The sequence below is a fragment of the Vipera berus genome (assembly GCF_964194415.1).
Source record: "Vipera berus genome assembly, chromosome: 2".
Taxonomy (NCBI): domain Eukaryota; kingdom Metazoa; phylum Chordata; class Lepidosauria; order Squamata; family Viperidae; genus Vipera; species Vipera berus.
Genome location: NC_138203.1, coordinates 67,847,662 through 67,860,757, shown reverse-complemented (window position 1 = coordinate 67,860,757; position 13,096 = coordinate 67,847,662). Strand labels below are relative to the sequence as shown.

At 39.6% G+C, this 13,096-nt stretch overlaps 1 protein-coding gene across 3 annotated transcripts in view; it reads left to right on the top strand.

Annotated features, from left to right (window-relative positions):
- The first annotated feature begins 2,744 nt into the window (after nt 1-2,744).
- Nucleotides 2,745-13,096, top strand: part of CEP78 (centrosomal protein 78) — a 34,935-nt gene continuing 24,583 nt past the window's right edge. The window contains exons 1-6 of one of the 3 annotated variants that reach the window (XM_081317013.1): nt 3,962-4,058; nt 5,729-6,011; nt 6,612-6,787; nt 6,869-6,941; nt 8,168-8,271; nt 9,569-9,743. In XM_081317013.1, the coding sequence (XP_081173139.1) occupies nt 5,759-6,011; nt 6,612-6,787; nt 6,869-6,941; nt 8,168-8,271; nt 9,569-9,743 (781 nt within the window). In that variant the 5' untranslated portion in view covers nt 3,962-4,058; nt 5,729-5,758. Of the gene's footprint in view, nt 3,028-3,960; nt 4,059-5,728; nt 6,012-6,611; nt 6,942-8,167; nt 8,272-9,568; nt 9,744-13,096 lie in introns of those variants that run through there. The other 2 variants (XM_081317012.1, XM_081317011.1) reach the window with 2 other exon arrangements.

Here is a 13,096-nt window from a genome sequence, read left to right as displayed (position 1 = left end):
GTTAAAATACCATTTATTCCCCGAAGTGATGTGTTCACATGCTGTAATCTGTTTGAATTTAGTTCCTGGAAACTGCAATATAGTTCACTTGCAACTACAATACCTGCAATTACCTGTCCCATCTGCTTTTAATGTAGCATGAATCTTCCCAACCTGACTGTTGGTGTTGTAAATTATTTTGAACTGCTGAAAAATATGTTTTTTGGCATGTGACCCACACCAAGTCTTCTGTTTGACATAGGTTTCTCTGATTCTCCTGGCCAAAGGAAGAGGTCTCTCTCAGTTTATTCTGTAGTTGCCTTCTGAGAAAGTTGCCTTCTACCTCATATATTCACTTGGAACTGAGACTTCAACCAGACTTCTCTCTTGTAGGTATGTGCCTGGTTTCCAAAGGATTTGAATGACCCTTGTGGTCAGGATTAGAAGGGTCATCTGTACTGATTCTAAACCAGGTTTAGAAACCTGGTGTGTGTGCGTGTGGGGGGGTGTCTCTCACATGCATTCTGCCATAACTTTTCCAAATTTGGCACAGCATTGAGATGATCCTCCATTACTGCAAATTTCCATTCCCAAGGATTTTTAACTAGGGCCTTGACAAGCAGCATTTACACTCATTGTACCTGGTAAAGATATTAGTCATTGATGGAGATGACTTTAATATTCAAACTCATTTATTTCGGCTTTCATTTTGGTAATCTTTTTTGGGATACCTGCTTCTCCATATTGAATCATTTGGAAGCTAGTTTGCCAAAAGGCATGTGAGCTGGGTGGTATTTCACATGGCTCGATTGGTGCTTTACTCACTGCAAACTTTGCGTTAACCCTGACTGGATAGGTTTCCTTTTACTTTAAAAGTACATTGAGGTGGTCATGCTGGTATATTTCCACTACCCAAGGTCTGGAATCCACCACTTTCTACAGTGCTTAGTCCCATTAGATTTGATCATACATATCTGGTTGGTTAGCTGGTCCATGAACTTAAATTGTATTAGCTCTTTGGCTTTATCAATTGTGATAACTGCTACACATTTGCATCAGGTAATATATGACCTTTCCTCCTTGTGGGTAGAGAAATGTGTAATAGGAATCAGATTCTTTGTTATTGTAAGCTTGAAATTCTCCCCCGCCATCTGCGATTGGATTCAAGACTTTCTTAGGGATCGGTTACAAACAGTGAGGGTTGGCTCTGCTTTGTCCACCCCCCTGAAGGTTTGCACCGGCACGCCACAGGGCTGTGTGCTTAGCCCCTACCTGTACTCTTTATACACTTATGATTGTGTATCATCTGACCCATCCACTGCGATAATCAAGTTCGCAGATGATACAACTGTGGTGGGTCTTATTACAGGTGGGGATGAGACAGCATATAGGGCGGAGGTACAAAAACTATCCATAACAACAACTTGCACCTAAACATCGGCAAGACGAAAGAGATGGTGTTAGACTTCCGGAGAAAAAAGGAGGAACCTGCCCCACTTCACATCGGAAAGAACTGTGTAGAGAGAGTTTCCTCCTTTAAATTTCTGGGAGTCTACCTCTGTGAAGATCTGACCTGGAAAGTTAACACAACTCAGGTAGCTAGAAAGGCCCAACAGAGGCTTCACTTTCTTAGGGTCTTGCGGAAGAACAGGGTAGAACAAGAGCTAATGACCCTCTTTTACCGGTCTACTATAGAGAGCGTCCTCTCATATGGTATTGTGGTTTGGTATGCTGGTCTGACAGCCGCGGATAGGAAAGTATTACAGAGGGTAGTGAGCACAGCACAAGACATTGTGGGCTGTTCCCTGACATCACTGGATGACATCGCCAGGGCTCGTTGCCTTGGAAGAGTGAGGAAGATTCTCAGGGATGACTCACACCCTGGACGGTATCTCTTTACTCTCCTACCATCCGGTAGGAGATACAGGAATATAGCCAGCCGTACCAACAGGCTGAAAAATAGCTTTTATCCGTGGGCTGTTAGGCTTTTAAATGGGACATAATCTTATGCAGAATTGACTTCGGAGGCCGGTGTGTGGTGTAGTTGGTTCACATAGTGTGGTGGGATGGAGGGTTTGTTGTCACTGTGTGTTGGGGGGAGAGAGCGGGGGGGGGGGAGGCTCAGCTAATCTCAATGTACACATGTTGTACTTTGACAATAAAGGTTTTTTATTATTATTAATTATTATTATTATTATTAATAACAATAATAATAATAATTTCCTATACAGCAGCGTTTCCCAACCTCAGCAACTTTTAAGACATGTACACGTAGGCTCCCAGAATTCCTTAGCCATCATAGGGAACATATGTTAAAGATGCTGAAACACTACTACTGAGGAAACAAGTCTTCCTCTACAGAAGAAATTACAGTTGAGAAACACTGCTCTATAGCTTATCAAGGAGCTCCACCTTCTCACAACTGTTGAATCTGAAAGGTAGAAATAAAAACAACTTTGGTATGTTTTAAGTGCTTTGCTACAAAAGCATTTTTAAAAAGAGACGAAAATTGTCCACACACTAGACCAGAGTAGTTGTTTTCAAAACTTTCAAAATAAGACATTGACTCCGACCTGGCCGCCTAAGGTCCCATCCTTCCACCGCTGTCACCATGTCGGCAAGCAGCCCCAAGCGGTGCCCGTCCAATTCCTACACTCCTCTCTCTTCCCACTCGCCACCCACCCCGGCCCCCTCGAGCACTTCCTTGTAGACCAGAGGTGGGGAACGATGGCCCTTTGATGACTTTTGGACTTCAACTCCCAGAATTCCTGAGCCAGCCCTCCCTTTCTCTCACCGGAGGCTTCAACTCCGCCCCTTTCTTCGAAACTGCCAACAGCCGCCGCCTTTGCGCCCGATAAAGCGCATGCCCGGGACCAGCCTCGGGAACTCCCCCCCCCCTCGCCCCACTTCTCCCCGGCTGTTCTCTCAGATGGATTTTCCTCGCCCACGAGTGTCCGAAACAAGCAGCTCCGGGCACTTTACCTCGCTTCCTTCTACAGCCAACTGCTCCGCTAGACGGCCGCCCAGGCTCCCGTCTTCTCCAAAGCGGTGCCCGGCGAGGTTTTTACAACCTTGAGGTCTCCTGCTCTTACTTTTCACTATCAGACCTTTTCTCCCACATGCCATCCCTTTTCTCTCGCGCGACCAAACCCTGCCAGCCGTTTCTCGGATTCCGGCCCTTTCCTCTCTCTCTCTCTCCTCCCCGCCCCCCGGTCTCCGCCAGCGCAAACTATTCTTCAGGTGGTAAAAGCCTGGCGAAGGACAAAAGTGTTACGCTTTCCCCATTTCCTCAGCTCGTAAAGAAAGAGAAATGCAATCCTGAGAGAAACGCCCTGAGGAAAGGAGAAAAGAGGAATCAACCCCCGAACGGGAAAAGGTCCCGTTTTCATCCGTTGAGAACGAAACTGCGCCTGCGCGCGAAGTACTTGTGCAGCAGCAGCAGGAGGAGGAGGAAAGCCACGCGAAGGCCTTTTAAGCGAGGGGGTTGGGGCGTGTTTCATAGAAAAGTAGGATTGCTCGGCGTTAAGAAGAACGGCGGGTTAGGACTGGGATGCTGGCAGGCGTGGGGGAGCGCTAAGGAGAAAGGGAGCGCGGCAGCTTTTTTCCCCCCACCTTCCTGGCATCTTCCATACACCGCGTTGCCCGAAAATCCTGTAACTTGACACCAAGCAATATACAGACAGAGCGGCGTCATTGACAACTATCGCCGCGTGAGCGGTGGCCAATAAGGGAGCTCGCTGGTGGGTCACGTGGGGGACGTTTCCCCAAAGACAGTTGGGAAACCAAGGAAACGGTTGGAGTGGAGCGCGGGGAGTGGGCGGGGCCGAGCGCGCGCGGCAGGTGAGAGTCTTTGTGTGTAGGGGCGGGCTTCGCTTTCTTGCTTCCCTTTCTCTATTTCTTGCCAGGCCATATCAGCTTTCCTCCTTTTTCTGTGGTGCCTAGTGGTGGGATAGGTAGAAGTTGAAGCTTTCGCCCCCGCCCCCCCCCCCAATAACAACTGGTTTCCCATTGAGCTGCTGATTTTTCTGAAGTGAATGACCGACTTTTGGGCGTGGATGTTCGTTTTGGATACGTGCGTGGTGAGTCTAAAATAAATAGGAAGGCGAGTGGAAAGAGGTCCTGGGTTGTACACAGCGCTGAATCCCCAAAGGCAGACGGAAGTGGATGTTTAATCTACGTTCGGTTGTTTTTAATGGCTGTTTTAATTTTTTTTAATTGTTATTGCTTGCACGCCGTCCAAAGCCACGTTCGGTTATATATAAATTTGCTGAGCGATTTCTTTTAGTCTTGGCTTTTCAATGTCACTGGTTAACGAGTGGGATGGTGGATGGGCGACGTTCTCGTACATAGCAATAAGTATTTATTTTATTTTATTTTATTTTAATTCCATTTATATCCCGCCCTTCTCCGAAGACTCAGGGCGGCTTACAAGCTTAGCAGTAGCCTTCATTCTATGTATATTTGCACGTAGGGATAAGAAACAATGATTTCTGAGCATCTTATCTCAGTCTGGGGTGCTGCCAAATAGGCATTGTGGGCACGGGCAATTGTTTTTGTTAATCAAAATGATTTTGCTGGGAAAGCTTGATTATTCCGTTTCTACTAAACTCAATAATAGGATGTATAAAAATCATGCAACGTCTAAAACGGACACAGTACTAAAATGTATAATAAATGAAAAAGATACATTTTGTACCATTCATGCATAAATGGTGCAAAATATATTGAAAAATATTATTGAAAAATATAATTATGCCATGTGGCATTTTTTGTGTGTGAAATTTAGTGATCTCATGTAGTGTCTGTCATTTAATAAGAATAGCTTTAATATAAAATTTATTTAGCCCCATGTACACTGTGAGGGGGCACTAATGTTCTTGGTGGTTCCAAACGCTGTTGTATAGTTACTCTTACTATATGTAGTTCTCAAAACTTCTTGATAAAGTGTTCCATATAAAAGGAAAGACTGTGATCTGCTAGCCTAATCTTTATCTTATTTTGCAGAATTGCCTGGGAACCTCAAAGGTACTTTTTCAAAAGGCAACTGGATTGTGTTTTCCTTGAAGATGTTTTGCTTCTCATCCAAGAGGCTTCATGAATTGAAGAATGAATTGAAGCTTCTTGGATGAGAAGAGAAATATCTTTTTCTTCCTCATGGAAAAAACAGTCGGGTTGCCTTTTGAAGAAGCACCTTTGAGACAATTATGACCTGGATGACTGAGAACCTCCACAGACAATTGCCTGGGAAAGAAGTAAAAGTTTATTGCTGAACAGTTCCTAAAAATAACTAAATACTCTGTAGCTGTTAGAAAATAAGGTGATTCTGCCTGCAGGGTGGAATGGATGCAGAGCCAAAGCAAAATAAATGGGAGTCAGGAAAGAGGAGAGGAATTAAACTCAGATACCAGTTCTTCCATAATCTTGGCAACATTATCTGATTGGATAGGTGGTCTGGTTGCTTTGAAAACATATATACACCAACAATTGTAAGTTTCTAGCTGATGAATGAAATTAAGATTTAATATTTCTAGTTTAAAAAAACAGAATTGCTATAAAATTTATGTTTAAAATAAGCATAATAAAATTTTTAGTAAGTTTGATTGTCAAAATTACAAGGTTACGGGCAGGCCTATTTCAAAATAGAAGGCATTAATTTATATTTGTATAGTGATTGGTTTTTTATAATGGTGAATTCTGTAATAATTGGTTAGATGGTGTTAACAAAAATTCATATTTTTTCATTTCTTAGCTTTGGGTCATAACTCAGTAGTAACTGAAAATGATTGATTCTGTCAAAGTAAGGAGACAGTGCAGTATGGATTTTTATACTCATTATGAGCAGCTCTGTGCTCTAGAGGGCTGTGCCCCTTTAGCATCTGTGAAAGCCAAAAAACTTTATAATATTCTTGATATCAATGCGGATCGTATTAAAGCTGCTGATTGGATACCTCTTCTCCGTGCAGTCAGACATAACAAGACGTTAACTTCTATTTCAATAAAGAGCTGTCACCATCAGGGTCCTGGGGACTCAGGTAATTAGCCATTCATTATGCTATTCTGTCCTTAAAGCTTACAGAAAATTTCTTACTGGTTTTTATCAGAACTGTAGAATTTAACAAGGCTTTTTTCTCAGAGCTTTGGTAGGCATCATCTTGTTTTGTTAAAAAAGTTGAGCTAAGAATGTTATTTTTCATTTCCTAATTAAATTTCTTTTGTAACTGCATCATTTCCGTATTCAACATTTCAGCTGGAATTTGTTCTTAGTCTTTACATCAGACATGTCCAACTCATGACGTCATGTGACGTCGCTCAACGTATCAGGACAGTTTTGCCATTGCTGGCAATGGGGTGGGCGCGACTTCCAGTTGATGCATCCAGCCCACGGGCCAGCAGTTTGACACCTCTGCTTTACATTATCTAAAGAGGGAGAACATTGTCTTTGACTTCTACTTTGCTTAATTTGCATTATCCAAAGCAGAGGAAATCTGATCTAATTATAAAGTTAATAGGTGGCACAGAGTTAATATACTATATGAATAGTTGTCTTTTGACACAAATTGTGTATTTAATATTAAAGCTGTTCTTATGTCTATTTTTTGTTTACTGATAATTAAGCTATTCTTGTTTGCTAGGTCTTGAAAAACAGGGAACAGGTATAAGAAGAAGAATTCCAGCAATTCGATCCAAAGACTTAACTGGACAATTGTGTAAAGCTATCAAAGGGTGCCTGATTGTATCAAAGGCCCTGGGAAAACTAGAACTACATGGGTTGCTTTTGAGGGAAAAGGACTTAATATTATTGACAAAAGTAAGAATATTACATTGCAATATATTTTTGATCTTAAGATGTATTTGTTTTAAAAAAATATTAATCTGTTTTTTTCTGAAGGGGTTGGCTGATACATCATCTTTAGAGAGACTATCTTTAGCCCACTCACCAATAGGTGATGGAGGTTTGGAAAGTAAGTCTTGCTTTTTCTAAAGAAAAATATATGCCTAAAACAGTGCTATTCTCAAAAATCCTGTTTGGGGTAATCCCATATATTAGTTAGGTGTGTTATTTATTTGTTCAGTTTGCGTGGCCACCTGCTAGCTAGGCAACTGTATTAACTATTATAAACCTATAAGGTGTACATTTAATTGAACCCTTTTTTAAATCTTGTTTTGTTTTATTGGTAGGATAAGGCATTTTACATATTTATGAAAAAACCCAGCCTTTTGGTAACATTTCACATCATGATCTGTTGGTAGTTATTAATTAAAATATTATATTGGTTCAAATAGTAAAGATTGAGATAGACAGTAAAACAATATGCAAGGAACAACTCTTTCTTTGACAGTATCTTGCTAGTGGTTGATGCTGTCTTAATAATATTTTTCAGATATTAACCCTTTGCACGTTTAGAGGTATTAAGGGGATAGGGTTATCATACATGCTAAATCTATCAGTACTGTTACATATTCACCAATCTCACTATTTTCTTCCTATTATAGAAGGTATGTCTAAAGCAGTAAATTTGCTGTCTTTACCTAGGTTTGTGTGATTTGAACCATACTCTTGAGATCAATTTTTCCTAGGCAAATAGAATTTGATCAGTTGATTTTTATCTCATTTGTAAACATTCCTATTTATTCATAAGCTTAATTTTAGCAATAGATTTGCCACCTATATTTGCCATATGCATCTGTGTAACTGCTGTATAATTTTTAAGGGATAGAGAAATGTTATTATGTATGGAATTAAAAAAAAGACATGCTGGATGTAGAAGCGATGCTTACTCCCCCATATTGCATGATATGCTTGTTGTCTGGCATATGTAGGTCATATAAATCAGATTCATTTTTTATATGCAAGAGCAAAAGTTGCTGTACAATAGGGCTTTTAAAATTCCAGTTTGCTATATGATGTGAAATGTGAGCAAGTGGCTAAATCTGAGATTATAAATGTAAGCCAGATATAATGTTTATATGTAGAAATACTTTCTTCTCACTTGTACCACCACCCATCCTTCCAGACTAGATGTTAAAGGGATGGGTGGGGATACTGGAGGAGGGAGCGTCTCTCTTCCAGTGATAGAAGAATGTTCCATCAGCAAAAGTGAACCGGTAGAGCCTTTAAGTGAAGTACTGTCCTTTTACTATCTGAAAAATACATTTAAGATGAATAATGGGGTTTGTTTGTTTTCAGTGATTTGTCAGAGTGTGAAGAATTCAGCATGCATCAAATCTATAGATTTTACAGGATGCAGTTTAACCTGGCGAGGAACAGAACACATGGCCAGCATCCTAAAAGTAAAACAACTTTGTATAAAATTCATTTGAAGTTTGATTACAGGTAGTCCATGACTTACAACTGGAGTTAGGACTAGAATTTACATGGTAAGTTAGTATGGTTGTAAAGTGAGTCATCATGTGACGACTAAATTTTACAACCATTTTTACTGTGGTCGTAAATTGAATCACATGGTTGTTAAGTGAATCGAGATCATTAAGTGAATCAGTCTTCCCCAATTGACTGCTTGTTGGAAGCTGGCTAGAGAGGTTGCAAATTATGATCGTGTGACCATTGTAAATGTGAACTGGTTGCCAAACCCCTGAATGGCAAGTATATGATGGTATGTTGTAACTTCAAGAAAGATCACCTCCGAGGCCATTGTAACTTTGTTGTTAAATGAATGGTCATAAGTCAAGGACCACCTGTACTATTTCTACTTGCTTTTAATTTGTGAAGATAATGCTAATAATTTCTCTGTCTTAAGATGTTTGTGGGTTGTATTTGTTTCAAAATGTAGTGTACTACTTAACACTTTTTTCTGTAGTTCATACATTTGAATGCATTGTAACTTCCCTAAAGAATTTTTCAAAAGGTCAGAAATTTTTAAACAGCAGTGAATCTGGGCCTAATGTGGAGTCTGTTTCCAATTGTTACAACAATTCTTAAATCCTCAGATTTTTTATTTGCTTGTTTTTGTCTGTTTTGCCCTTTATTCTCGTCTTCATTTCTGTGCCATGTGTTTTTAGATTGGCTTGTTTGTAGATATGCTGAATTTTGTTCTATCTGCATCCTTAAATTTCAGCAGATTTTCCCATCCTTTGTGTTTCAGGCTACACCCATCACCCATTTCAGTCATTTTGAACAATAATTATAATGAGATACATTCAAACAATCCCAAAAATATGAAGAATACTGGGTTGGGAAGAGTTGGTTTAAAGTGTTTAGAATTGTAATATTTATTTCTAGACAACAAAACAATTTTAATAAATAGTATTTATGGAGGTTATAAAATATGCTGACAATATAATCTGATGCTGTACTCTTTTTTTTGTCAGTGAGGCTATTTATTAGCCAAATTATACTTACTTCTGAGGATGTATTATAGGTTGCATAGTTTGTGAATGTACTTATAAACACCCATTTATATTTCTCAAGTTCTTAATAGGATAAAATTCATATAAAGTGACATTGTGTACTCAGGAAATAATGAATTTGAAATAAAATATTTTATATCTGTTTTTAATAATTATCATTTTTAGTTCCATTTTTATTTTTTTCCAAAATGTTAATTAAGTTTTATATGGTCTTTTACAGCATCAGGCAATGAAAAGACATGGTGAAGCTTGGGCTGAAAGTCTTCGCTATAGGAGGCCCGATTTTGATTGTATGGCTGGCTTGAGGCGCATCACTCTCAACTGCAATACACTTATTGGTGATCGAGGTGCTGCTGTTTTAGCTGATTGCCTTGCAGAACATCTGTGGGTAAAAGGTATGTATTGTAGATTTAACTCTGAATGTGTTTGTTTATTTTTGTGTTTTACTGATCAGTAATTCAATTTTTAAAATATCAGACTGCCTTCTTTTTATTATAATAATAATAATAATAAGAAGTTGGAAGGGACCTTGGAGGTCATCTAGTCCAACCCCCTGCTCAGGCAGGAAACCCTATACCATTTCAGGCAAATGGCTGTCCAGTCTCTTCTTAAAAACTTCCAGTGTTGGAGCATTCACCACCTCTGGAGGCAGGTTGTTCCACTGGTTAATTGTTCTAACTGTCAGGAAGTTTCTCCTTACTTCTAGGTTGCTTCTCTCCTTGACTAGTTTCCATCCGTTGCTTCTTGTCCTGCTTTCAGGTGCTTTGGAGAATAGCTTGATTCCCTCTTCTTTGTGGTAGCCCCTGAGATATTGGAACACTGCTATCATGTCACCCCTCACCCTTCTCTTCATTAAACTACACATACCCAATTCCAGCAACCGTTCCCGATATGTTTTAGCCTCCAGTCCCCCAATCATCTTTGTTGCTTTTCTCTGTACTCTTTCTAGAGTCTCAACATCTTTTTTACATCATGGTGACCAAAACTGGATGCAGTATTCCAGGTGTGGCCTTACCAAAGCATTGTAAAGTGGTATTAGTACTTCACTTGATCTGGATTCTATCCCTCTGTTAATGCAGCCTAGCACTGTGTTGGCTTTTTTGGCAGCTGCAGCACACTGCTGGCTCATATTTAAGTGATTGTCCACTAGGACTCCGAGAACCCTCTCACAGTTACTACTGTTGAGCAAGGTACCACCTATACTATACCTGTGCATTTGATTTTTCCTGCCTAAATGTAGAACCTTACTTTTTCCACCATTGAATTTCATTTTGTTAGATAGCGCCCAGTGTTCGAGTCTGTCCAGATCCTCCTGTCTCTTAAGCCTGTCTTCTGGAGTGTTGGCTATTCCTGCCAGCTTGGTGTCGTCTGCAAATTTGATGAGTTCCCCATCTATCCCCTCATCCAAATCGTTAATGAAGATGTTGAAGAACACTGGGCCAAGAACAGAGCCCTGGGGCACCCCACTACACGCTTCCTTCCATGTATATGCAGTTCCATTGAGGCCCACACGCTGAGTACGGCCTGTCAGCCAGCTACGAATCCATCTGGTGGTGATGCTATCTAACCCACATTTTTCTATCTTATCAAGTAGTAGGTTGTGATCTACTTTATCAAATGCCTTACTGAAGTCCAAGTAAATTATATCTAAAGCATTCCTCTGGTCCACTAATTTTGTCACTTGGTCAAAGAATGCAATAAGATTTGTCTGGCATGATCTGTTTTTGACAAACCCGTGTTGACTTTTAGTGATGACTTTATTTGCCTCTAGGTGTTCACTGATTTGTTGTTTGATTATCTTTTCCAGAATCTTCCCATGTATTGAGGTCAGGCTGATAGGTCTGTAGTTTCCTGGATCTATTTTTTTCCCTTTTTTGAAGATGGGAACTACATCACTACATCTCTTCCAGTCCTCTGGTAGTTCGCCAGTGCTCCAGGATCCTTGAAAAATATAGTTCAGTGGTTCTGAGATCACGTCTGCCAGTTCCTTGAGATCTTTGGGGTGTAATCCATCTGGTCCTGGTGATTTGAACTCATCTAGGCTGGATAGGTGTTCACTTATCATTTTCTTGCCTATCTTAACTTGCGTTTCTATTCTGTTTTATGGCACTGGTTTTGGTAGGTTGGACTGTTTTTTCCCTTTGTGTAAAGACAGATGCAAAAAACTAGTTAAATAGTTCTGCTTTCTTCCTGTTGCTTGTCACCTTGCCACTTTCCCCCACTAATGGACCAATCATTTCTTTATTTTTTTCTTGTTTTTTATATGTTGACAGAAGCTTTTTTTTGTTATTTTTGACTTTGGTCACAAGCCTTAGTTCATTTTGAGCCTTAGCTTTCCTCACTTCATCTTTGCAGGCACGGGCTATTTGCTGATATTCTGATTTAGTTATGTGCCCCTCTTTCCAATTCTTATACTTGTTCTTTTTATCTTCCAATTTATCAGAGAGTTCTTTATGCGGCCATGCTGGTTTCTTTTGAGAGCTGTTATTTTTCTTCTTTGTTGGTATTGGACCAGATTGGGCCTTTATTATCTCACTTTTCAAAATTTCCCAAGCTTCTTGAGTTGTTTTCCCCTTTAGGATTCTCATCCATGGAATTCTTCCCAAGGTCTCTCTAAGTTTATTGAAATTATCTCTTTTAAAGTCCAAGGCTGTAGTTTGGCTGTGTTCTATTGTTTGTGCTTCCAGGAATTCCAATATTGCATGATCACTTCCCCCCAAGGTTCCTGTGGCTTCGACATTTTCTATCATTTCATCTCTGTTTGTGAGTATTAAATCCAATATGGCTAATCCCCTAGTTCCCTTCTCTACTTTTTGGGAGAGAAAGTTGTCTGCTAGGTTTGTCAGGAATCTGGTGGATCTTCCACTTGGTGTAGTTTGTGTCTCCCAGTTGATATTAGGGTAATTAAAGTCCCCCATTACTATTGTGATGTGCTTCTTGCATACCTTAGTTAGCTGACTAGCAAAAAGTTCATCTATTTCCTCTGCTTGTTTGGGCGGCCTATAGTATACACCTATGGCAATGCCATTTTTCCCCTTCTATATTGACCCAAATGCATTCAAGTTTACAGTTTTCGTCATTGTTGTGCTCTATTTCTGTAGAGATAAAGTTATTTCTTATGTAGAGAGCAATTCCACCTCCTCTTTTGTTTAGTCTGTTTCTTTTAAAGATCTAATATTTTTTAAATACAGTTCAAGTTTATTGTACCCTTAATTTTTATCACTTTAATGACATGTCCTAGCTCTCAGATTTGTTTTTTTAAATGTGGCTCAACACAATTACTGCCTTTTCTAATTTCTTATTTTTGTTAACTCTGTGTAAAATACTGAATTCTAAAGAATTTGTCCCCAAGTAATATATGTGTTAAAGACTATAAGTCTGAAGGAATTTTTTCCCCAAAGTGGGTTATGCACATAGTAGATTTATGTACTATTACAAGACATGACTGGAAAGTAATGTCTCCAGTGTTACAAGTTGCTAACTTAACAGATACTAAAAAAGACACCAGAGCTTCAAGCACATCAGTAGTGCTTGATGAGCTTGAAGTTCTAGTGTGTTTTTTTACCACCTGTTCTTTCACTACATTTGGAGAAATTACTGTGAAGAAAAGTTGTTTTTCTATTGTTCATGAAATGGAAACATATAGTGAGTTCTTGTCGGTGTGCTTTAACCGATGCACCATCATAAAATCCACATGTCAATGCTGACCATTTTGGCTTGTATTATTATAAAGAGTGAAATATCAATC